This window comes from Salvelinus fontinalis, unplaced genomic scaffold (assembly GCF_029448725.1).
Source record: "Salvelinus fontinalis isolate EN_2023a unplaced genomic scaffold, ASM2944872v1 scaffold_0006, whole genome shotgun sequence".
Taxonomy (NCBI): domain Eukaryota; kingdom Metazoa; phylum Chordata; class Actinopteri; order Salmoniformes; family Salmonidae; genus Salvelinus; species Salvelinus fontinalis.
In genome coordinates, this window is record NW_026600215.1 from 1,023,117 (window position 1) to 1,048,406 (window position 25,290).

The 25,290-nt window shown below is 44.0% G+C and overlaps 1 protein-coding gene across 1 annotated transcript in view; it reads right to left on the reverse strand.

Annotated features, from left to right (window-relative positions):
• The window catches only part of cntn5 (contactin 5), a 737,853-nt gene that overhangs the window by 511,346 nt on the left and 201,217 nt on the right, over positions 1-25,290 (reverse strand). The window contains exon 2 of the mRNA XM_055910389.1: positions 15,108-15,227. Coding sequence (XP_055766364.1) covers positions 15,108-15,162 — 55 coding nt within the window. The 5' untranslated portion in view covers positions 15,163-15,227. The remainder of the gene's footprint in view (positions 1-15,107; positions 15,228-25,290) is intronic.

Consider the following 25,290-nt stretch of genomic DNA (forward strand, 5'->3'; position numbering starts at 1 on the left):
CAGAGTGAACCCTATTCACTATATAGTGTCCCAGAGTGAACCCTATTCACTATATAGTGTCCCAGAGTGAACCCTATTCACTATATAGTGTCCCAGAGTGAACCCTATTCACTATATAGTGTCCCAGAGTGAACCCTATTCACTATGTAGTGTCCCAGAGTGAACCCTATTCTCTATATAGTGTCCCAGAGTGAACCCTATTCTCTATATAGTGTCCCAGAGTGAACCCTATTCTCTATATAGTGTCCCAGATGGAACACTATTCACTATGTAGTGTCCCAGAGTGAACCCTATTCTCTATATAGTGTCCCAGATGGAACACTATTCTCTATATAGTGTCCCAGAGTGAACCCTATTCACTATGTAGTGTCCCAGAGTGAACCCTATTCTCTATATAGTGTCCCAGAGTGAACCCTATTCACTATGTAGTGTCCCAGAGTGAACCCTATTCTCTATACAGTGTCTCAGATGGAACCCTATTCTCTATATAGTGTCCCAGAGTGAACCCTATTCACTATGTAGTGTCCCAGAGTGAACCCTATTCTCTATACAGTGTCTCAGATGGAACCCTATTCTCTATATAGTGTCCCAGAGTGAACCCTATTCTCTATATAGTGTCCCAGAGTGAACCCTATTCTCTATATAGTGTCCCAGAGTGAACCCTATTCTCTATACAGTGTCTCAGATGGAACCCTACTCTCTATACAGTGTCTCAGATGGAACCCTATTCTCTATACATATATACTGTAATACTGTAACACTGTAACACAGTAATACTCAATGAAAGGCTTCTGATTGTAAGACTGTAAGACTGTAATACTCAATGAAAGGCTTCTGATTGTAAGACTGTAAGACTGTAATACTCAGTGAAAGGCTTCTGATTGTAAGACTGTAAGACTGTAATACTCAATGAAAGGCTTCTGATTGTAAGACTGTAACACAGTAATACTCAATGAAAGACTCTGACTGTAATACTGTAAGACTGTAATACTCAGTGAAAGGGTTCTTTAACATTTTACTGTAGTGGGCTTTGAAACAAAAGTATACACATGTCACGTTGGTTTTAAGGGATCGGGAGACAGGCACAGGAATGCGTAATAGGGGTTTTTATTTTCCCAAATTACAGCGTGCGGCACGGGGACGAAGACCAAACAAACACGTATACAACACACAGGGTAGAAACCCAAACAAAAAGAGTGAGGAGTACCTCGAATACACAAGAGCACAATGATACCACACAGGACGAGACCCGTAATCATCTGTACAATACACACGGCACGAAAGCCCAAACAACACACCACAGGTACTCACACTACCAATGGACATTGGAACAGTAATCGACAGCCCAATGGTGAACCGGAGGGCACATTTATACCAATACAATCAGTGGGAAATGGGCCCCAGGTGTGTGTAGTCTAAGTCCTCTAGAGGCACGGAATGAGCAACGGTACCGGAAGGATCCGTGACAATACAAAAGAGAAGAATGTACCATGTCAGATATAGAGTTGAAATGTATTACATTTTGAGTTTGCATCCCAATATTACACTTTATATTCATTAAGAAAAAAAAAACGTTTGACATAGAAACACTGGATTTTCTGCGTAAAAAAAAAATCAATAATAGTGGATTAATTATGAAATGATGTAACATATTAATAACATTCCACCCATGAGGCCACTATGTAATGTGACTGAAGGAAAGGAATAGGTGATACTGAAATACCACGAGACACAGCCATTATTTTAAATACTTCATTATTATTATCCATCTTTAAAATACTATATCGAAATAAATTAAATTAATCAATAAATTAATCAATCAATCAATCAATCAATCATATGACTATACTGTTAAACGCTAAAGAAACAAACAAGGGGGATTCTTGAAAGTTAGGATCATCCTTGACCAGCAGGAAAACTTTATTTTTATATTTGATAAAATAGATCTTGTTGCTGACATTTAAGGTCAATTTATAAGGGGAAGGCCAAGGGGATTGTCAAATGAATCATTTTCCAAATTTGACAAATGTTTCTGTTGAACTTGTATTTACAGAGTCAAAAAAAATATCCGTTTTGAGAACCTATTGTCAACTCCGTAAGGGGATTGTCAACTACGTCACTGATAGCTACCACCCTTAAGATCATATTATTTGTCAGTATTCTGAATAAATATAATCAATTCTGCAACATATGTTTAAACAATTCAAGTATTTGCCGTTCTAGAACTATGGGATAATGGCTTCTTTTTTAAACGCTGTTCTATGTTCTAAATTCTGCGCAATGCCGCTGGTATCAGCTACACTGGTATCAGCTACACTGGTATCAGCTACACTGGTATCAGCTACACTGATATCAGCTACACTGGTATCAGCTACACTGGTATCAGCTACACTGGTATCAGCTACACTGGTAGCAGCTACACTGGTATCAGCTACACTGGTATCAGCTACACTGGTAGCAGCTACACTGGTATCAGCTACACTGGTATCAGCTACACTGGTAGCAGCTACACTGGTATCAGCTACACTGGTATCAGCTACACTGGTAGCAGCTACACTGGTATCAGCTACACTGGTAGCAGCTACACTGGTAGCAGCTACACTGGTATCAGCTACACTGGTATCAGCTACACTGGTAGCAGCTACACTGGTATCAGCTACACTGGTAGCAGCTACACTGGTATCAGCTACACTGGTATCAGCTAGACTGGTAGCAGCTACACTGGTATCAGCTACACTGGTAGCAGCTACACTGGTAGCAGCTACACTGGTATCAGCTACACTGGTATCAGCTACACTGGTAGCAGCTACACTGGTATCAGCTACACTGGTAGCAGCTACACTGGTATCAGCTACACTGGTAGCAGCTACACTGGTAGCAGCTACACTGGTAGCAGCTACACTGGTATCAGCTACACTGGTAGCAGCTACACTGGTAGCAGCTACACTGGTATCAGCTACACTGGTAGCAGCTACACTGGTATCAGCTACACTGGTATCAGCTAGACTGGTAGCAGCTACACTGGTATCAGCTACACTGGTAGCAGCTACACTGGTAGCAGCTACACTGGTATCAGCTACACTGGTATCAGCTACACTGGTAGCAGCTACACTGGTATCAGCTACACTGGTATCAGCTACACTGGTAGCAGCTACACTGGTATCAGCTACACTGGTATCAGCTACACTGGTAGCAGCTACACTGGTATCAGCTACACTGGTATCAGCTACACTGGTAGCAGCTACACTGGTAGCAGCTACACTGGTATCAGCTACACTGGTAGCAGCTACACTGGTATCAGCTACACTGGTAGCAGCTACACTGGTAGCAGCTACACTGGTATCAGCTACACTGGTATCAGCTACACTGGTAGCAGCTACACTGGTATCAGCTACACTGGTATCAGCTACACTGGTAGCAGCTACACTGGTAGCAGCTACACTGGTATCAGCTACACTGGTAGCAGCTACACTGGTATCAGCTACACTGGTAGCAGCTACACTGGTAGCAGCTACACTGGTAGCAGCTACACTGGTAGCAGCTACACTGGTATCAGCTACACTGGTAGCAGCTACACTGGTAGCAGCTACACTGGTATCAGCTACACTGGTAGCAGCTACACTGGTATCAGCTACACTGGTATCAGCTACACTGGTAGCAGCTACACTGGTATCAGCTACACTGGTATCAGCTACACTGGTATCAGCTACACTGGTATCAGCTACACTGGTAGCAGCTACACTGGTATCAGCTACACTGGTAGCAGCTACACTGGTAGCAGCTACACTGGTAGCAGCTACACTGGTATCAGCTACACTGGTAGCAGCTACACTGGTAGCAGCTACACTGGTAGCAGCTACACTGGTAGCAGCTACAGGATCGCATCGGAGAGAGCTGTTCAATTGGCTCCGTAATTTGCATAATCGACTGGTAGGCTTACGCTTTTTTGGCAATTTCTGCAGGTAAAATGTGAAAACATTCGATGAAGATGGTGAATCATCACCGCAGGCACGATAGGTAGTGGAGAGACTCATTTTGGTCCAAATTAGGGCCCTCACAGAAACCAGGCATTAAAACAGAATTCCACTACCACTTTGTGTAGCCGTTAGAGATGAGGATACTGTAGACAACAGTCTTCTGGTAGATGGAAAGGCTTCCCCAAAAACCTTCTCAATTAAATGCTAACTACAAGTAGCCTGGAAGAATAATATCACGATTATTATTATCTACAGCAGCAGGTATCACTAGCATGGTTCTCTATAGTAGCAGGTATCACCAGCAGCATGTATCACCAGCATGGTTCTCTACAGTAGCAGGTATCACCAGCATGGTTCTCTACAGTAGCAGGTATCACCAGCATGGTTCTCTACAGTAGCAGGTATCACCAGCATGGTTCTCTACAGTAGCAGGTATCACCAGCATGGTTCTCTACAGTAGCAGGTATCACCAGCATGGTTCTCTACAGCAGCAGGTATCACCAGCATGGTTCTCTACAGTAGCAGGTATCACCAGCATGGTTCTCTACAGTAGCAGGTATCACCAGCAGCATGTATCACTAGCATGGTTCTCTACAGTAGCAGGTATCACCAGCATGGTTCTCTACAGTAGCAGGTATCACCAGCATGGTTCTCTACAGTAGCAGGTATCACTAGCATGGTTCTCTACAGCAGCAGGTATCACTAGCATGGTTCTCTACAGCAGCAGGTATCACCAGCATGGTTCTCTACAGTAGCAGGTATCACCAGCATGGTTCTCTACAGTAGCAGGTATCACCAGCATGGTTCTCTACAGTAGCAGGTATCACCAGCATGGTTCTCTACAGCAGCAGGTATCACCAGCATGGTTCTCTACAGCAGCAGGTATCACCAGCATGGTTCTCTACAGCAGCAGGTATCACCAGCATGGTTCTCTACAGCAGCAGGTATCACCAGCATGGTTCTCTACAGTAGCAGGTACCACCAGCATGGTTCTCTACAGTAGCAGGTATCACCAGCATGGTTCTCTACAGTAGCATGTATCACCAGCATGGTTCTCTACAGCAGCAGGTATCACCAGCATGGTTCTCTACAGCAGCAGGTATCACCAGCATGGTTCTCTACAGCAGCAGGTATCACCAGCATGGTTCTCTACAGTAGCAGGTATCACCAGTAGCAGGTATCACCAGCATGGTCCTCTACAGTAGCAGGTACCACCAGCATGGTTCTCTACAGTTGCAGGTATCACCAGTAGCAGGTACCACCACCATGGTTCTCTACAGTAGCAGGTATCACCAGCATGGTTCTCTACAGTAGCAGGTATCACTAGCATGGTTCTCTACAGTAGCAGGTATCACTAGCATGGTTCTCTACAGTAGCAGGTATCACTAGCATGGTTCTCTACAGTAGCAGGTATCACCAGCATGGTTCTCTACAGTAGCAGGTATCACTAGCATGGTTCTCTACAGTAGCAGGTATCACCAGCATGGTCCTCTACAGTAGCAGGTACCAACAGCATGGTTCTCTACAGTAGCAGGTATCACTAGCATGGTTCTCTACAGTAGCAGGTATCACTAGCATGGTTCTCTACAGTAGCAGGTATCACCAGCATGGTTCTCTACAGTAGCAGGTATCACCAGCATGGTTCTCTACAGTAGCAGGTATCACCAGCATGGTTCTCTACAGTAGCAGGTATCACCAGCATGGTTCTCTACAGTAGCAGGTATCACTAGCATGGTTCTCTACAGTAGCAGGTATCACTAGCATGGTTCTCTACAGTAGCAGGTATCACTAGCATGGTTCTCTACAGTAGCATGTATCACTAGCATGGTTCTCTACAGTAGCAGGTATCACTAGCATGGTTCTCTACAGTAGCAGGTATCACTAGCATGGTTCTCTACAGTAGCAGGTATCACTAGCATGGTTCTCTACAGTAGCAGGTATCACTAGCATGGTTCTCTACAGTAGCATGTATCACCAGCATGGTTCTCTACAGTAGCATGTATCACAAGCATGGTTCTCTACAGTAGCATGTACCAACAGCATGGTTCTCTACAGTAGCAGGTACCACCACCATGGTTCTCTACAGTAGCAGGTACCACCAGCATGGTTCTCTACAGTAGCATGTATCACCAGCATGGTTCTCTACAGTAGCAGGTATCACCAGCATGGTTCTCTACAGTAGCAGGTACCACCAGCATGGTTCTCTACAGTAGCAGGTATCACCAGCATGGTTCTCTACAGCAGCAGGTATCACCAGCATGGTTCTCTACAGTAGCTTGTATCACCAGCATGGTTCTCTACAGTAGCAGGTATCACCAGCATGGTTCTCTACAGTAGCAGGTACCACCAGCATGGTTCTCTACAGTAGCAGGTATCACCAGCATGGTTCTCTACGGTAGCATGTATCACCAGCATGGTTCTCTACAGTAGCAGGTATCACCAGCATGGTTCTCTACAGTAGCAGGTATCACTAGCATGGTTCTCTACAGTAGCAGGTCTCACCAGCATGGTTCTCTACAGTAGCAGGTATCACTAGCATGGTTCTCTACAGTAGCAGGTATCACCAGCATGGTTCTATACAGCAGCAGGTATCAGCAGCATGGTTCTCTACAATAGCAGGTATCACTAGCATGGTTCTCTACAGTAGCAGGTATCAGCAGTATGGTTCTCTACAGTAGCAGGTATCACTAGCATGGTTCTCTACAGTAGCAGGTACCACCAGCATGGTTCTCTACAGTAGCAGGTATCACCAGTAGCATGTACCAACAGCATGGTTCTCTACAGCAGCAGGTATCACCAGCATGGTTCTCTACAGTAGCAGGTATCACCAGCATGGTTCTCTACAGTAGCAGGTACCACCAGCATGGTTCTCTACAGTAGCAGGTATCACTAGCATGGTTCTCTATGGTAGCAGGTATCACCAGCATGGTTCTCTACAGTAGCAGGTATCACTAGCATGGTTCTCTACAGTAGCAGGTATCACCAGCATGGTTCTCTACAGTAGCAGGTATCACCAGCATGGTTCTCTACAGTAGCAGGTATCACCAGCATGGTTCTCTACAGTAGCAGGTATCACCAGCATGGTTCTCTATAGTAGCAGGTATCACTAGCATGGTTCTCTACAGCAGCAGGTATCACTAGCATGGTTCTCTACAGCAGCAGGTATCACCAGCATGGTTCTCTACAGTAGCAGGTATCACTAGCATGGTTCTCTACAGTAGCAGGTATCACCAGCATGGTTCTCTACAGTAGCAGGTATCACCAGCATGGTTCTTTACAGTAGCAGGTATCACCAGCATGGTTCTCTACAGCAGCAGGTATCACCAGCATGGTTCTCTACAGCAGCAGGTATCACTAGCATGGTTCTCTACAGCAGCAGGTATCACCAGCATGGTTCTCTACAGTAGCAGGTATCACCAGCATGGTTCTCTACAGTAGCAGGTATCACCAGTATGATTCTCTATAGTAGCAGGTATCACCAGCATGGTTCTCTACAGTAGCAGGTATCACCAGCATGGTTCTCTACAGTAGCAGGTATCACCAGTAGTAGCATGTACCAACAGCATGGTTCTCTACAGTAGCAGGTACCACCAGCATGGTTCTCTACAGTAGCATGAATCACCAGCATGGTTCTCTACAGTAGCAGGTATCACCAGCATGGTTCTCTACAGTAGCAGGTATCACCAACATGGTTCTCTACAGTAGCATGAATCACCAGCATGGTTCTCTACAGTAGCAGGTATCAACAGCATGGTTCTCTACAGTAGCAGGTATCACCAGCATGGTTCTCTACAGTAGCAGGTATCACCAGCATGGTTCTCTACAGTAGCATGAATCACCAGCATGGTTCTCTACAGTAGCAGGTATCACCAGCATGGTTCTCTACAGTAGCAGGTATCACTAGCATGGTTCTCTACAGTAGCAGGTATCACTAGCATGGTACTCTACAGCAGCAGGTATCACCAGCATGGTTCTCTACAGTAGCAGGTATCACCAGCATGGTTCTCTACAGTAGCAGGTATCAACAGCATGGTTCTCTACAGTAGCAGATATCAACAGCATGGTTCTCTACATTAGCAGGTATCACTAGCATGGTTCTCTACAGTAGCAGGTATCACCAGCATGGTTCTCTACAGTAGCAGGTATCACTAGCATGGTTCTCTACAGTAGCAGGTATCACCAGCATGGTTCTCTACAGTAGCAGGTATCACCAGCATGGTTCTCAACAGTAGCAGGTATCACCAGCATGGTTCTCTACAGTAGCAGGTATCACCAGCATGGTTCTCTACAGTAGCAGGTATCACCAGCATGGTTCTCTACAGTAGCAGGTATCACTAGCATGGTTCTCTACAGTAGCAGGTATCACTAGCATGGTTCTCTACAGTAGCAGGTATCACTAGCATGGTTCTCTACAGTAGCATGTATCACCAGCATGGTTCTCTACAGTAGCATGTATCACAAGCATGGTTCTCTACAGTAGCATGTACCAACAGCATGGTTCTCTACAGTAGCAGGTACCACCACCATGGTTCTCTACAGTAGCAGGTACCACCAGCATGGTTCTCTACAGTAGCATGTATCACCAGCATGGTTCTCTACAGTAGCAGGTATCACCAGCATGGTTCTCTACAGTAGCAGGTACCACCAGCATGGTTCTCTACAGTAGCAGGTATCACCAGCATGGTTCTCTACAGCAGCAGGTATCACCAGCATGGTTCTCTACAGTAGCTTGTATCACCAGCATGGTTCTCTACAGTAGCAGGTATCACCAGCATGGTTCTCTACAGTAGCAGGTACCACCAGCATGGTTCTCTACAGTAGCAGGTATCACCAGCATGGTTCTCTACAGTAGCAGGTATCACTAGCATGGTTCTCTACAGTAGCAGGTACCACCAGCATGGTTCTCTACAGTAGCATGAATCACCAGCATGGTTCTCTACAGTAGCAGGTATCACTAGCATGGTTCTCTACGGTAGCATGTATCACCAGCATGGTTCTCTACAGTAGCAGGTATCACCAGCATGGTTCTCTACAGTAGCAGATATCACTAGCATGGTTCTCTACAGTAGCAGGTCTCACCAGCATGGTTCTCTACAGTAGCAGGTATCACTAGCATGGTTCTCTACAGTAGCAGGTATCACCAGCATGGTTCTATACAGCAGCAGGTATCAGCAGCATGGTTCTCTACAATAGCAGGTATCACTAGCATGGTTCTCTACAGTAGCAGGTATCAGCAGTATGGTTCTCTACAGTAGCAGGTATCACTAGCATGGTTCTCTACAGTAGCAGGTACCACCAGCATGGTTCTCTACAGTAGCAGGTATCACTAGCATGGTTCTCTACAGTAGCAGGTATCACCAGCATGGTTCTCTACAGTAGCAGGTATCACCAGCATGGTTCTCTATGGTAGCAGGTATCACCAGCATGGTTCTCTACAGTAGCAGGTATCACCAGCATGGTTCTCTACAGTAGCAGGTATCACTAGCATGGTTCTCTACAGTAGCAGGTATCAACAGCATGGTTCTCTACAGTAGCAGGTATCACCAGCATGGTTCTCTACAGTAGCAGGTATCACCAGCATGGTTCTCTACAGTAGCAGGTATCACTAGCATGGTTCTCTACAGTAGCAGGTATCAACAGCATGGTTTTCTACAGTAGCAGGTATCACCAGCATGGTTCTCTACAGCAGCAGGTATCACCAGCATGGTTCTCTACAGTAGCAGGTATCACCAGCATGGTTCTCTACAGTAGCAGGTATCACCAGTAGTAGCATGTACCAACAGCATGGTTCTCTACAGTAGCAGGTACCACCAGCATGGTTTTCTACAGTAGCATGAATCACCAGCATGGTTCTCTACAGTAGCAGGTATCACCAGCATGGTTCTCTACAGTAGCAGGTATCACCAGCATGGTTCTCTACAGTAGCATGAATCACCAGCATGGTTCTCTACAGTAGCAGGTATCAACAGCATGGTTCTCTACATTAGCAGATATCACTAGCATGGTTCTCTACAGTAGCAGGTATCACCAGCATGGTTCTCTACAGTAGCAGGTATCACTAGCATGGTTCTCTACAGTAGCAGGTATCACCAGCATGGTTCTCTACAGTAGCAGGTATCACCAGCATGGTTCTCTACAGTAGCAGGTATCACCAGCATGGTTCTCTACAGTAGCAGGTATCACCAGCATCGTTCTCTACAGTAGCAGGTATAAACGGACTAAGGTATTTATACTGCCTGGTAACTGCAGGGCTATTGTGTAGCAAGGTTGGACTCAGCAGCAGAGCAGCTAGCACCACTTCAGCAGTAGCAGCAGCAGCAACACATTGTTATACAACAGAAATGCCAAAGAAACTAGTCTATTGTTAGATTATTTACCTCCCAGACAGAGATGTATTTTCCTCCTGAAAAGTCAGAGAAAGAAACTTCTGGCTAGCTACTTCAGTTAGCAGGCCGAAAGGCAGCTCTGCAGAGTGACTCTAGTGCTAACTGTCTCAGTAGCAGTTATCAGCATCATGGTTCTCTACAGTAGCAGGTACCACCAGCATGGTTCTCTACAGTAGCATGAATCACCAGCATGGTTCTCTACAGTAGCAGGTATCACGAGCATGGTTCTCTACAGTAGCAGGTATCACTAGCATGGTTCTCTACAGTAGCATGTACCAACAGCATGGTTCTCTACAGTAGCAGGTACCACCAGCATGGTTCTCTACACTAGCAGGTATCACCAGCATGGTTCTCTACAGTAGCAGGTATCACCAGCATGGTTCTCTACATTAGCAGGTATCACCAGCATGGTTCTCTACAGTAGCATGTACCAACAGCATGGTTCTCTACAGTAGCAGGTACCACCAGCATGGTTCTCTACACTAGCAGGTATCACCAGCATGGTTCTCTACAGTAGCAGGTATCACCAGCATGGTTCTCTACATTAGCAGGTATCACCAGCATGGTTCTCTACAGTATCAGGTACCACCAGCATGGTTCTCTACAGTAGCAGGTATCACCAGCATGGTTCTCTACAGTAGCAGGTATCAGCATCATGGTTCTCTACAGTAGCAGGTATCACCAGCATGGTTCTCTACAGTAGCAGGTATCACCAGCATGGTTCTCTACAGTAGCAGGTATCACCAGCATGGTTCTCTACAGTAGCAGGTATCACCAGTATGGTTAAACATGGATGAGTGATGTTTCCCTGCATAACATAAACATGGACGATGTTACCCTGCATAACATAAACATGGACGATGTTACCCTGCATAACATAAACATGGATGAGTGATGTTACCCTGCATAACATAAACATGGACGATGTTACCCTGCATAACATAAACATGGACGATGTTACCCTGCATAACATAAACATGGATGATGTTACCCTGCATAACATAAACATGGACGATGTTACCCTGCATAACATAAACATGGACGATGTTACCCTGCATAACATAAACATGGACGATGTTACCCTGCATAACATAAACATGGACGATGTTACCCTGCATAACATAAACATGGACGATGTTACCCTGCATAACATAAACATGGACGATGTTACCCTGCATAACATAAACATGGACGATGTTACCCTGCATAACATAAACATGGACGATGTTACCCTGCATAACATAAACATGGATGAGTGATGTTACCCTGCATAACATAAACATGGATGAGTGATGTTACCCTGCATAACATAAACATGGATGAGTGATGTTTCCCTGCATAACATAAACATGGACGATGTTACCCTGCATAACATAAACATGGATGAGTGATGTTACCCTGCATAACATAAACATGGGTGAGTGATGTTACCCTGCATAACATAAACATGGACGATGTTACCATGCATAACATAAACATGGACGATGTTACCCTGCATAACATAAACATGGACGATGTTACCTTGCATAACATAAACATGGACGATGTTACCCTGCATAACATAAACATGGGTGAGTGATGTTACCCTGCATAACATAAACATGGACGATGTTACCCTGCATTACATAAACATGGACGATGTTACCATGCATAACATAAACATGGACGATGTGTTGATAGCGTTTCTGAGAAGGAGCCATTGGGATTCCACAGGCATAAGATAAACAGAAGACACAGTGGATATGTTCTTTGCAAGTAATAGATTGTGGAGCCATGTTGTGAGCTTGTGGATAGATCCAGATTTCCTAAAGCTGACCCTCACAAGGACTTATCATACAAGGGTCACCAAGGTCTGATTGTCCAGTGAGTAAGGTGCTTTCTCTCTGTGAAATGACAATAGTGAGATTTGAGCTGTGAGGCTCTAGCCCGTAGCCTGCATCGCCAAAGAGAACAGAGCTCAATCCAAAGGATAACCTTATCGGTATCACTTCAGACAAATTAAATATTGACAGACAATAATGCTACTTTCATTAATTAATCGAGGGGTCCCAATGGACACAGAGGCACATGTTATGCACCTGTAGACCTGGCAGGCACAGACTCAGAGGCACCTGTCATGCACCTGTTATGCACCTGTAGACCTGGCAGGGACAGACACAGAGGCACCTGTTATGCACCTGTAGACCTGGCAGGGACAGACTCAGAGGCACCTGTTATGCACCTGTAGACCTGGCAGGGACAGACTCAGATGCACCTGTTATGCACCTGTTATGCACCTGTTATGCACCTGTAGACCTGGCAGGGACAGACTCAGATGCACCTGTTATGCACCTGTTATGCACCTGTAGACCTGGCAGGGACAGACACAGATGCACCTGTTATGCACCTGTTATGCACCTGTAGACCTGACAGGGACAGACACAGATGCACCTGTTATGCACCTATAGACCTGGCAGGGACAGACACAGATGCACCTGTTATGCACCTGTAGACCTGACAGGCACAGAGGCACATGTTATGCACCTATAGACCTGGCAGGCACAGACACAGAGGCACCTGTTATGCACCTGTAGACCTGGCAGGCACAGACACAGATGCACCTGTAGACCTGGCAGGCACAGAGGCACCTGTTATGCACCTATAGACCTGGCAGGCACAGACACAGATGCACCTGTAGACCTGGCAGGCACAGAGGCACCTGTTATGCACCTGTAGACCTGGCAGGCACAGACACAGAGGCACCTGTAGACCTGGCAGGCACAGACACAGATGCACCTGTAGACCTGGCAGGCACAGAGGCACCTGTTATGCACCTGTAGACCTGGCAGGCACAGAGGCACCTGTTATGCACCTATAGACCTGGCAGGCACAGACACAGACAGCCAACTCTACACTCTATGCAGATTACTTCAGACAAACTCAACTCCCACAAACAAAATGGCAGACAATAATACAGTTGAAGTCAGAAGTTTACATACACTTAGGTTGAAGTCATTGAAAACTCATTTTTCAACCAAACGTGTTAACAAACTATAGTTTTGGCAAGTCAGTTAGGACATGTACTTTGTGCATGACACAAGTCATTTTTCAAACAACTGTTTACAGACAGATTATTTCACTTATAATTCACTGTATCACAATTCCAGTGGGTTAGAAGTTTACATACACTAAGTTGACTGTGCCTTTAAACAGCTTGGAAAATTCCAGAAATTTATGTCATGGCTTTAGAAGCTAATAGGCTAATTGGCTAATTGATATATTTTGAGTCAATTGGAGGTGCACCTGTGGATGTATTTAAAGGCCTACCTTCTAACTCAGTGCCTCTTTGCTTGACATCATGGGAAAATCAAAAGAAATCAGCCAAGACCTCAGAAATGAATTGTAGACGTCCACAAGTCTGGTTCATCCTTGGGAGCAATTTCCAAACGCCTGAAGGTACCACGTTCATCTGTACAAACAATAGTACGCAAGTATAAACACCATGGGACCACGCAGCCGTCACACCGCTCAGGAAGGAGACGCGTTCTGTCTCCTAGAGATGAACGTACTTTGATGCGAAAAGTGCAAATCAATCCCAGAACAACAGCAAAGGACCTTGTGAAGATGCTGGAGGAAACAAGCACAAAAGTATCTATATCCACAGTAAAACGAGTCCTATATCGACATAACCTGAAAGGCCGCTCTGCAAGGAAGAAGCCACTGCTCCAAAACCGCCATACAAAAGCCAGACTACGGTTTGCAACTGCACATGGGGACAAAGATCATACTTTTTGGTGACATGTCCTCTGGTCTGATGAAACAGAAATAGAACTGTTTGGCCATAATGACCATCGTTATGTTTGGAGGAAAAAGGGAGAGGCTTGCAAGCCGAAGAACACCATCCCAACCGTGAAGCACGGGGTGGCAGCATCATGTTTTGGGGGTGATTTGCTGCAGGAGGGACTGGTGCACTTCACAAAATAGATGGCATCATGAGGGAGGAAAATTATGTGGATACATTGAAGCAACATCTCAAGACATCAGTCAGGAAGTTAAAGCTTGGTCGCAAATGGGTCTTCCAAATGGACAATGACCACAGGCATACTACCAAAGTTGTGGCAAAATGGCTTAAGGACAACAAAGTCAAGGTATTGGAGTGGCACAAAGCCCTGACCTCAATCCCATAGAAAATGTGTGGGCAAAACTGAAAAAGCGTGTGCGGGCAAGGAAGCCTGTACACCTGACTCAGTTACACCAGCTCTGTCAGGAGGAATGGGCCCAAACTTATTGTGGGAAGCTTGTGGAAGGCTACCCGAAACGTTTGACCCAAGTTAAACAATTTAAAGGCAATGCTACCAAATACTAATTGAGTGTATGCAAACTTCTGACCCATTGGGAATGTGATGAAATAAATAAAAGCTGAAATAAATCATTCTCTCTACTATTATTCTGACATTTCACATTCTTAAAATAAAGTGGTAGTTCTAACTGAACTAAGACAGGGAATTTATACTAGGATTTAATGTCGGGAATTGTGAAAAATGGAGTTTAAATGTATTTGGCTAAGGTGTATGTAAACTTCCGACTTCAACTGTATATATTTTTAAACAGGTAGATAACGTGAAAATGTTGTTATTATTGGTATGAATGGCTGTTGGAATCAGTACCATCGCACCCAGACAAACAGAGCATCTACTGTAACAGAGCGGGCAAACCTTCAGCTTATCTCGGAGCGTTGCATTGTGGGTATCTCCTACTACAGTACCTGAAAGGCCACTGATGACGGACAGCAGGAGAAGTGGTTTCCATGGCGACCCCATACTTGTTCAGGCGGGTCCCCCCCTTCAGCAGCGTCGTTAGGTCTGTTTCCTCATTAAAGCTGTGCCTAAGAAATACACACCACAACATTCAACTGTTTGTTAGCAGGTTTAAAGCTGTGCCTAAGAAATACACACCACAACATTCAACTGGTGTGTTAGGAGGTTTAAAGCTGTGCCTACATTAGGGAATACTTGTGAATTAGAGGGAATAGTGTTTATAGGCCCAGTCCTGTGTTTAATGTTGTACTTCAGCCAATGAAACTAACACAGTAAAAGTGTGAAACAATTTCTTGAATCTGTGTTATTTTCTGACAGTTACTGATTGAAAATACAATCTACACAGGACCTTCTAACCAGCAGGTTTGAATGGGCGGAGTTTCTGGTTCCCATGGTGACATCACCAGGTGGTCATGTGTTAAAAGAGTAATAACAAAGAGTTCCAAACTTCTCTGCCAATAGCAGCTAGTTTTCACTTCCCCCTCCCCAATCAGACCACTCCCAGACAGTCCTAGCAACATTCTTGATTTAGAAAGTGTTTTGATAAAAAGCTACTTCTGCCCATTTTCATGGAAATCTACCACAGTAAGTTACTTAGTTGTTACCCAGAAATTATTTTATATTCATATTAAAAAAAACATCTTCATTAGACATTTAAGTTAAAACTAACATTATGTTGGCATGGTTTTTAGAAGGCACACATGGTTGATATGGGAAACGGAGCCCCAGTAGTTGTAAAGTAGTTGTTTTAGTAGTTGTAAAGCTGCTGACGTGTGGCTGTAGGATATGATGGAAATGTAGGATATGATGGATTTGATGGATATGATGGATATGATGGATATGATGGATTTGTAGGATATGATGGATATATTTCCTTTTGCTTTGCAGGAAGTTTGTTCCTACATGAATAAATTACATTTTATTTTTGCAGTAAGTTTGTTCCTACATGAATAAATTACATTTTATTTTTGCAGTAAGTTTGTTCCTACATGAATGAATTACATTTTATTTTTGCAGTAAGTTTGTTCCTACATGAATGAATTACATTTTATTTTTGCAGTAAGTTTGTTCCTACATGAATGAATTACATTTTATTTTTGCAGTAAGTTTGTTCCTACATGAATAAATTACATTTTATTTTTGCAGTAAGTTTGTTCCTACATGAATGAATTACATTTTATTTTTGCAGTAAGTTTGTTCCTACATGAATGAATTACATTTTATTTTTGCAGTAAGTTTGTTCCTACATGAATGAATTACATTTTATTTTTGCAGTAAGTTTGTTCCTACATGAATTAATTACATTTTATTGTTGTGTCAAAGCGTAAGTTAGCAACCCATCCCTTACGGGAATAATTGAGCCATAAAGAAACATTACAATATATCACAGTGATAATACAGTGATACTTCTTCAGGTGTTCGGTGCAGTGGGCACAGCATAAAGAATGAATAAGACATCAATATATAGTATAATAGCAAATAATGTTATCCAATCAATAATTATAACCCTAGAGCAGTAAACAGAATCAATAGAGATCAATACAGACAGATATGGCAGCATTGATTTAGATCAGAGCATGGAGGGAGATGTTGCTTTAGGCAGATTGCAGTAGTTTTACAGCTGTCTGTATGTCTGTTTGCTTTCAGTCTGTCTTTCATATCTGCTCTGCTCTGAGCGATGAGGGCTGGGAACAATGAGAGCTGTGCACGTCAAGACAGAGCCTCTCCTACCCACCTCCTCAGCATTCCCTTTCCTCAGCCTCCCCTACTCAGTCTTCCCTCTCCCCAGCCCCCCCCCCCTCCTCAGCCTCTCCTCTTCATCCTCCTCTCATCAGCCTCCCCTCATCCTCTCCTCAGCCCTGCCTCCTCATCCTCTCCTCAGCCTCCTCTCCTCAGTCCCCTCTCCATTCTCCTCTCCTCAGCCTCCTCTCCTCAGCCTCCTCTCCATATCCTCACCAGTCTCTGTCTCTCTCTCATCCTCTCTCTGTCTATGTCTCTCTCTCTGAGTCTCTGTCTCTCTCCATCATCGCTCTCTCCATCCCCTCTCTTTCCCCATCTCTCTGTCATTATCACTCTCCTCTCTATCCCTCCCATCTCCCTCCCTCTCCTCTCCCCATCCTGCCACATGGCACCACAGTCTTCACCACTCACAACAGACAGACTGACAGACAGATAGAGCCAATCCTCATCCCTTCTGCACTACAGATCACAACAGACTTGCAGTGCTCTAGTCTACAGGTTCACTAGTCTACAGGTTCACTAGTCTACAGGTTCACTAGTCTACAGGTTCACTAGTCTACAGGTTCACTAGTCTACAGGTTCACTAGTCTACAGGTTCACTAGTCTACAGGCTCACTAGTCTACAGGTTCACTAGTCTACAGGTTCACTAGTCTACAGGCTCACTAGTCTACAGGTTCACTAGTCTACAGGCTCACTAGTCTACACGTTCACTAGTCTACAGGTTCACTAGTCTACAGGTTCACTAGTCTACAGGTTCACTAGTCTACAGGTTCACTAGTCTACAGGTTCACTAGTCTACAGGTTCACTAGTCTACAGGTTCACAAATCTAAAGGTTCACTAGTCTACAGGTTCTCTAGTCTACAGGTTCACTAGTCTACAGGTTCACTAGTCTACAGGTTCACTAGTCTACAGGTTCACTAGTCTACAGGCTCACTAGTCTACAGGTTCTCGAGTCTACAGGTTCACTAGTCTACAGGTTCTCTAGTCTACAGGTTCTCTAGTCTCCAGATTCTCTAGTCTACAGGTTCACTAGTCTACAGGTTCAATAGTCTACAGGTTCACTAGTCTACAGGCTCACTAGTCTACAGGTTCACTAGTCTACAGGTTCACCAGTCTACAGGTTCACTAGTCTACAGGTTCACTAGTCTACAGGTTCACTAGTCTACAGGTTCACTAGTCTACAGGTTCACTAGTCTACAGGTGCACTAGTCTACAGGTTAACGAGTCTACAGGTTCACGAGTCTACAGGTTCACTAGTCTACACGTTCACTAGTCGAAAAGTTCTCAAGTCTACAGAGAACTAGCTTCACTGGAAAAGATCAAGAATCCGTCCTAAATGTCTCCCTAGGGCCCTGGTATAAAGGGTGTCCTAAATGTCTCCCTAGGGCACTGGTAGACATGTTGTACAGTATAAAGGGTGTCCTAAATGTCTCCCTAGGGCCCTGGTATAAAGGGGTCCTAAATGTCTCCCTAGGGCCCTGGTATAAAGGATGTCCTAAATGTCTCCCTAGGGCCCTGGTATAAAGGGTGTCCTAAATGTCTCCCTAGGGCCCTGGTATAAAGGGTGTCCTAAATGTCTCCCTAGGGCCCTGGTATAAAGGGGTCCTAAATGTCTCCCTAGGGCCCTGGTATAAAGGGTGTCCTAAATGTCTCCCTAGGGCCCTGGTAGACATGTTGTACAGTATAAAGGGTGTCCTAAATGTCTCCCTAGGGCCCTGGTATAAAGGATGTCCTAAATGTCTCCCTAGGGCCCTGGTATAAAGGATGTCCTAAATGTCTCCCTAGGGCCCTTGTATAAAGGGTGTCCTAAATGTCTCCCTAGGGCCCTGGTATAAAGGGTGTCCTAAATGTCTCCCTAGGGCCCTGGTATAAAGGGGTCCTAAATGTCTCCCTAGGGCCCTGGTATAAAGGGGTCCTAAATGTCTCCCTAGGGCCCTGGTATAAAGGGGTCCTAAATGTCTCCCTAGGGCCCTGGTATAAAGGGGTCCTAAATGTCTCCCTAGGGCCCTGGTATAAAGGGGTCCTAAATGTCTCCCTAGGGCCCTGGTAGACATGTTGTACAGTATAAAGGGGTCCTAAATGTCTCCCTAGGGCACTGGTATAAAGGGTGTCCTAAATGTCTCCCTAGGGCCCTGGTATAAAGGGGTCCTAAATGTCTCCCTAGGGCCCTGGTAGACATGTTGTACAGTATAAAGGGTGTCCTAAATGTCTCCCTAGGGCCCTTGTATAAAGGATGTCCTAAATGTCTCCCTAGGGCCCTGGTATAAAGGGTGTCCTAAATGTCTCCCTAGGGCCCTGGTATAAAGGGTGTCCTAAATGTCTCCCTAGGGCCCTGGTATAAAGGGTGTCCTAAATGTCTCCCTAGGGCCCTGGTATAAAGGGTGTCCTAAATGTCTCCCTAGGGCCCTGGTATAAAGGATGTCCTAAATGTCTCCCTAGGGCCCTGGTATAAAGGGGTCCTAAATGTCTCCCTAGGGCCCTGGTATAAAGGATGTCCTAAATGTCTCCCTAGGGCCCTGGTATAAAGGGTGTCATAAATGTCTCATTTAGGCAGATTATCTGATGTGTAGGCAGATTATCTGATGTGTAGGCAGATTAACGGATGTGCAGGCAGATTATCTGATGTGCAGGCAGATTATCTGATGTGTAGGCAGATTATCTCATGTGTAGGCAGATTAACTGATGTGCAGGCAGATTATCTGATGTGCAGGCAGATTATCTGATGTGTAGGCAGATTATCTCATGTGTAGGCAGATTAACTAATGTGCAGGCAGATTATCTGATGTGCAGGAAGATTAACAGATGTGCAGGCAGATTATCTGTGCAGGCAGATTAACTGATGTGCAGGCAAATTATCTGATGTGTAGGCAGATTAACGGATGTGCAGGCATATTATCTGATGTGTAGGCAGATTATCTCATGTGTAGGCAGATTAACTAATGTGCAGGCAGATTATCTGATGTGTAGGCAGATTATCGGATGTGCAGGCAGATTATCTGATGTGTAGGCAGATTATCTGATGTGCAGGAAGATTAACAGATGTGCAGGCAGATTATCTGTGCAGGCAGATTATCTGATGTGCAGGAAGATTAACAGATGTGCAGGCAGATTATCTGTGCAGGCAGATTAACTGATGTGTAGGCAAATTATCTGATGTGTAGGCAGATTAACGGATGTGCAGGCATATTATCTGATGTGTAGGCAGATTAACGGATGTGCAGGCAGATTATCTGATGTGTAGGCAGATTAACGGATGTGCAGGCATATTATCTGATGTGTAGGCAGATTAACGGATGTGCAGGCAGATTATCTGATGTGTAGGCAGATTATCTGATGTGCAGGCAGATTATCTGATGTGTAGGCAGATTAACGGATGTGCAGGCATATTATCTGATGTGTAGGCAGATTAACGGATGTGCAGGCAGATTATCTGATGTGTAGGCAGATTATCTGATGTGCAGGCAGATTATCTGATGTGTAGGCAGATTAACGGATGTGCAGGCATATTATCTGATGTGTAGGCAGATTAACGGATGTGCAGGCAGATTATCTGATGTGTAGGCAGATTAACTAATGTGCAGGCAGATTATCTGATGTATAGGCAGATTAACTGATGTGCAGGCAGATTATCTGATGTGTAGGCAGATTAACTAATGTGCAGGCAGATTATCTGATGTGTAGGCAGATTAACTAATGTGCAGGCAGATTATCTGATGTGTAGGCAGATTAACTAATGTGCAGGCAGATTCATTTATGTGTAGGCAGATTATCTGATGTGCAGGCAGATTATCTGATGTGTAGGCAGATTATCTGATGTGTAGGCAGATTAACTAATGTGCAAGCAGATTAACTAATGTGCAGGCAGATTAACTGATGTGCAGGCAGATTAACTAATGTGCAGGGAGATTATCTGATGTGTAGGCAGATTAACTGATGTGCAGGCAGATTATCTGATGTGTAGGTAGATTAACTAATGTGCAGGCAGATTATCTGATGTGCAGGCAGATTATCTGATGTGTAGGCAGATTATCTGATGTGTAGGCAGATTAACTAATGTGCAGGCAGATTAACTAATATGCAGGCAGATTAACTGATGTGTAGGCAGATAAACTAATGTGCAGGCAGATTATCTGATGTGTAGGCAGATTAACGGATGTGCAGGCATATTATCTGATGTGTAGGCAGATTAACGGATGTGCAGGCAGATTATCTGATGTGTAGGCAGATTATCTGATGTGCAGGCAGATTATCTGATGTGTAGGCAGATTAACGGATGTGCAGGCATATTATCTGATGTGTAGGCAGATTAACGGATGTGCAGGCAGATTATCTGATGTGTAGGCAGATTAACTAATGTGCAGGCAGATTATCTGATGTATAGGCAGATTAACTGATGTGCAGGCAGATTATCTGATGTGTAGGCAGATTAACTAATGTGCAGGCAGATTATCTGATGTGTAGGCAGATTAACTAATGTGCAGGCAGATTATCTGATGTGTAGGCAGATTAACTAATGTGCAGGCAGATTATCTGATGTATAGGCAGATTAACTGATGTGCAGGCAGATTATCTGATGTGTAGGCAGATTAACTAATGTGCAGGCAGATTATCTGATGTGTAGGCAGATTAACTAATGTGCAGGCAGATTATCTGATGTGTAGGCAGATTAACTAATGTGCAGGCAGATTCATTTATGTGTAGGCAGATTATCTGATGTGCAGGCAGATTATCTGATGTGTAGGCAGATTATCTGATGTGTAGGCAGATTAACTAATGTGCAAGCAGATTAACTAATGTGCAGGCAGATTAACTGATGTGCAGGCAGATTAACTAATGTGCAGGGAGATTATCTGATGTGTAGGCAGATTAACTGATGTGCAGGCAGATTATCTGATGTGTAGGTAGATTAACTAATGTGCAGGCAGATTATCTGATGTGCAGGCAGATTATCTGATGTGTAGGCAGATTAACTAATGTGCAGGCAGATTAACTAATATGCAGGCAGATTAACTGATGTGTAGGCAGATAAACTAATGTGCAGGCAGATTATCTGATGTGTAGGCAGATTAACTGATGTGCAGGCAGATTATCTGATGTGTAGGCAGATTAACTAATGTGCAGGCAGATTATTTTATGTGTATGCAGATTAACTAATGTGCAGGCAGATTATCTGATGTGTAGGCAGATTAACTAATATGCAGGCAGATTATCTGATGTGTAGGCAGATTAACTAATGCGCAGGCAGATTAATTGATGTGTAGGCAGATTAACTAATGTGCAGGCAGATTAACTGATGTGTAGGCAGATTAACTAATGTGCAGGCAGATTAATTATGGAAACACGGCCTGTCATCTCTCCCTCATCTATTTTTCAAACAAACCTAAACAGAAAAGGATTATTTAAACACCTTGCCAGCAATTTAGTTTCTTCTTAGAAACACACACACATTACAAACAAACACATCAGGATGGCAGGTAGCCTACTGGTTAGAGGAGGCAGGTATTCTAGTAGTTAGAGCGTTAGGCCAGTAACCGATAGGTTGCTTGATTGAATCCCCGGGCTGACAAGGTAAATATATGTTGTTCTGCCCCCGAACAAGGCAGTTAACCCACTGTTCCTAGGGTGTCATTGTAAATAAGAATGTCATTTTAACTGACTTGCCTAGTTAAATAAATATTGTTTTTAAAAATTACCTTAGTAGCTACTTAGTAACAAACACATTAAAGCTACTTAGTAACAAACACATTAACGCTACTTAGTAACAAACACATTAAAGCCACTTAGTAACAAACACATTAACGCTACTTAGTAACACACATCTTAAAGCTACTTAGTAACAAACACATTAAAGCTACTTAGTAACAAACACATTAAAGCTACTTAGTAACAAACACATTAAAGCTACTTAGTAACAAACACATTAAAGCTACTTAGTAACAAACACATTAAAGCTACTTAGTAACAAACACATTAACGCTACTTAGTAACAAACACATTAAAGCTACTTAGTAACAAACACATTAATGCTACTTAGTAACAAACATATTAAAGCTACTTAGTAACAAACACATTAATGCTACTTAGTAACAAACATATTAACTTCCTAGCTACTTAGAAACCAACACATTAAAGCTACTTAGTAACACACACATTAACTTAGTAGATACTTAGTAACAAACACATCTGCCCAATGCATCACCGGGGGCAAACTACCTGCCCTCCAGGACACCTACAGCACCCGATTTCACAGGAAGGACAAAAATATCATCAAGGACAACAACCACCCGAGCCACTGCCTGTTCACACCACTACCATCCAGAAGGCGAGGTCAGTACAGGTGCATCAAAGCAGGGACCGAGAGACTGAAAAACAACTTCTACGTCAGGGCCATCAGACTGTTAAACAGCCATCACTAGGTGGCTTCCACCCGGTTACTCCACCCTGCACCTTAGAGGCTGCTGCCCCATATACATAGACATGGAATCACACTTTAATAATGTTACTCCACCCTGCACCTTAGAGGCTGCTGCCCTCTATACATAGACATGGAATCACTGGTCACTTTAATAATGTTACTCCACCCTCCACCTTGGAGGCTGCTGCCCTCTATACATAGACATGGAATCACACTTTAATAATGTTACTCCACCCTGCACCTTAGAGGCTGCTGCCCTCTATACATAGACATGGAATCACTGGTCACTTTAATAATGTTACTCCACCCTCCACCTTAGAGGCTGCTGCCCTCTATACATAGACATGGAATCACACTTTAATAATGTTACTCCACCCTGCACCTTAGAGGCTGCTGCCCTCTATACATAGACATGGAATCACACTTTAATAATGTTACTCCACCCTCCACCTTAGAGGCTGCTGCCCTCTATACATAGACATGGAATCACTGGTCACTTTAATAATGTTACTTCACCCTGCACCTTAGAGGCTGCTGCCCTCTATACATAGACATGGAATCACTGGTCACTTTAATAATGTTACTCCACCCTGCACCTTAGAGGCTGCTGCCCTCTATACATAGACATGGAATCACTGGTCACTTTAATAATGTTACTCCACCCTGCACCTTAGAGGCTGCTGCCCTCTATACATAGACATGGAATCACTGGTCACTTTAATAATGTTACTCCACCCTGCACCTTAGAGGCTGCTGCCCTCTATACATAGACATGGAATCACTGGTCACTTTAATAATGTTACTCCACCCTGCACCTTAGAGGCTGCTGCCCTCTATACATAGACATGGAATCACTGGTCACTTTAATAATGTTACTTCACCCTGCACCTTAGAGGCTGCTGCCCTCTATACATAGACATGGAATCACTGGTCACTTTAATAATGTTACTCCACCCTGCACCTTAGAGGCTGCTGCCCTCTATACATAGACATGGAATCACTGGTCACTTTAATAATGTTACTCCACCCTGCACCTTAGAGGCTGCTGCCCTCTATACATAGACATGGAATCACTGGTCACTTTAATAATGTTACTCCACCCTGCACCTTAGAGGCTGCTGCCCTCTATACATAGACATGGAATCACTGGTCACTTTAATAATGTTACTCCACCCTCCACCTTAGAGGCTGCTGCCCTCTATACATAGACATGGAATCACTGGCCACTTTAATAATGTTACTCCACCCTCCACCTTAGAGGCTGCTGCCCTCTATACATAGACATGGAATCACACTTTAATAATGTTACTCCACCCTCCACCTTAGAGGCTGCTGCCCTCTATACATAGACATGGAATCACTGGTCACTTTAATAATGTTACTCCACCCTGCACCTTAGAGGCTGCTGCCCTCTATACATAGACATGGAATCACTGGCCACTTTAATAATGTTACTCCACCCTGCACCTTAGAGGCTGCTGCCCTCTATACATAGACATGGAATCACTGGTCACTTTAATAATGTTACTCCACCCTGCACCTTAGAGGCTGCTGCCCTCTATACATAGACATGGAATCACTGGTCACTTTAATAATGTTACTCAACCCTCCACCTTAGAGGCTGCTGCCCCATATACATAGACATGGAATCACTGGCCACTTTAATAATGAAACACTAGTCACTCTAATAATGTTTACATATTTTTGCTTTACTCATCTCATATGAAAATACTGTATTCTATTCTACTGTATTTTAGTCTATGCCACTCCGCGCATTCTAATATTCATATTTTCCTTAATTCCATTATTTTACTTTTAGGTTGAGTGTATTGTTGTGAATTGTTAGATATTGCTGCACTGTTGGAACTAGAAATACAAGCATATCACTACACCTGCAATACGATGTGTATGTGACCAATAAGATCTGCTAACCATGTGTATGTGACCAATAAGATCTGCTAAAGATGTGTATGT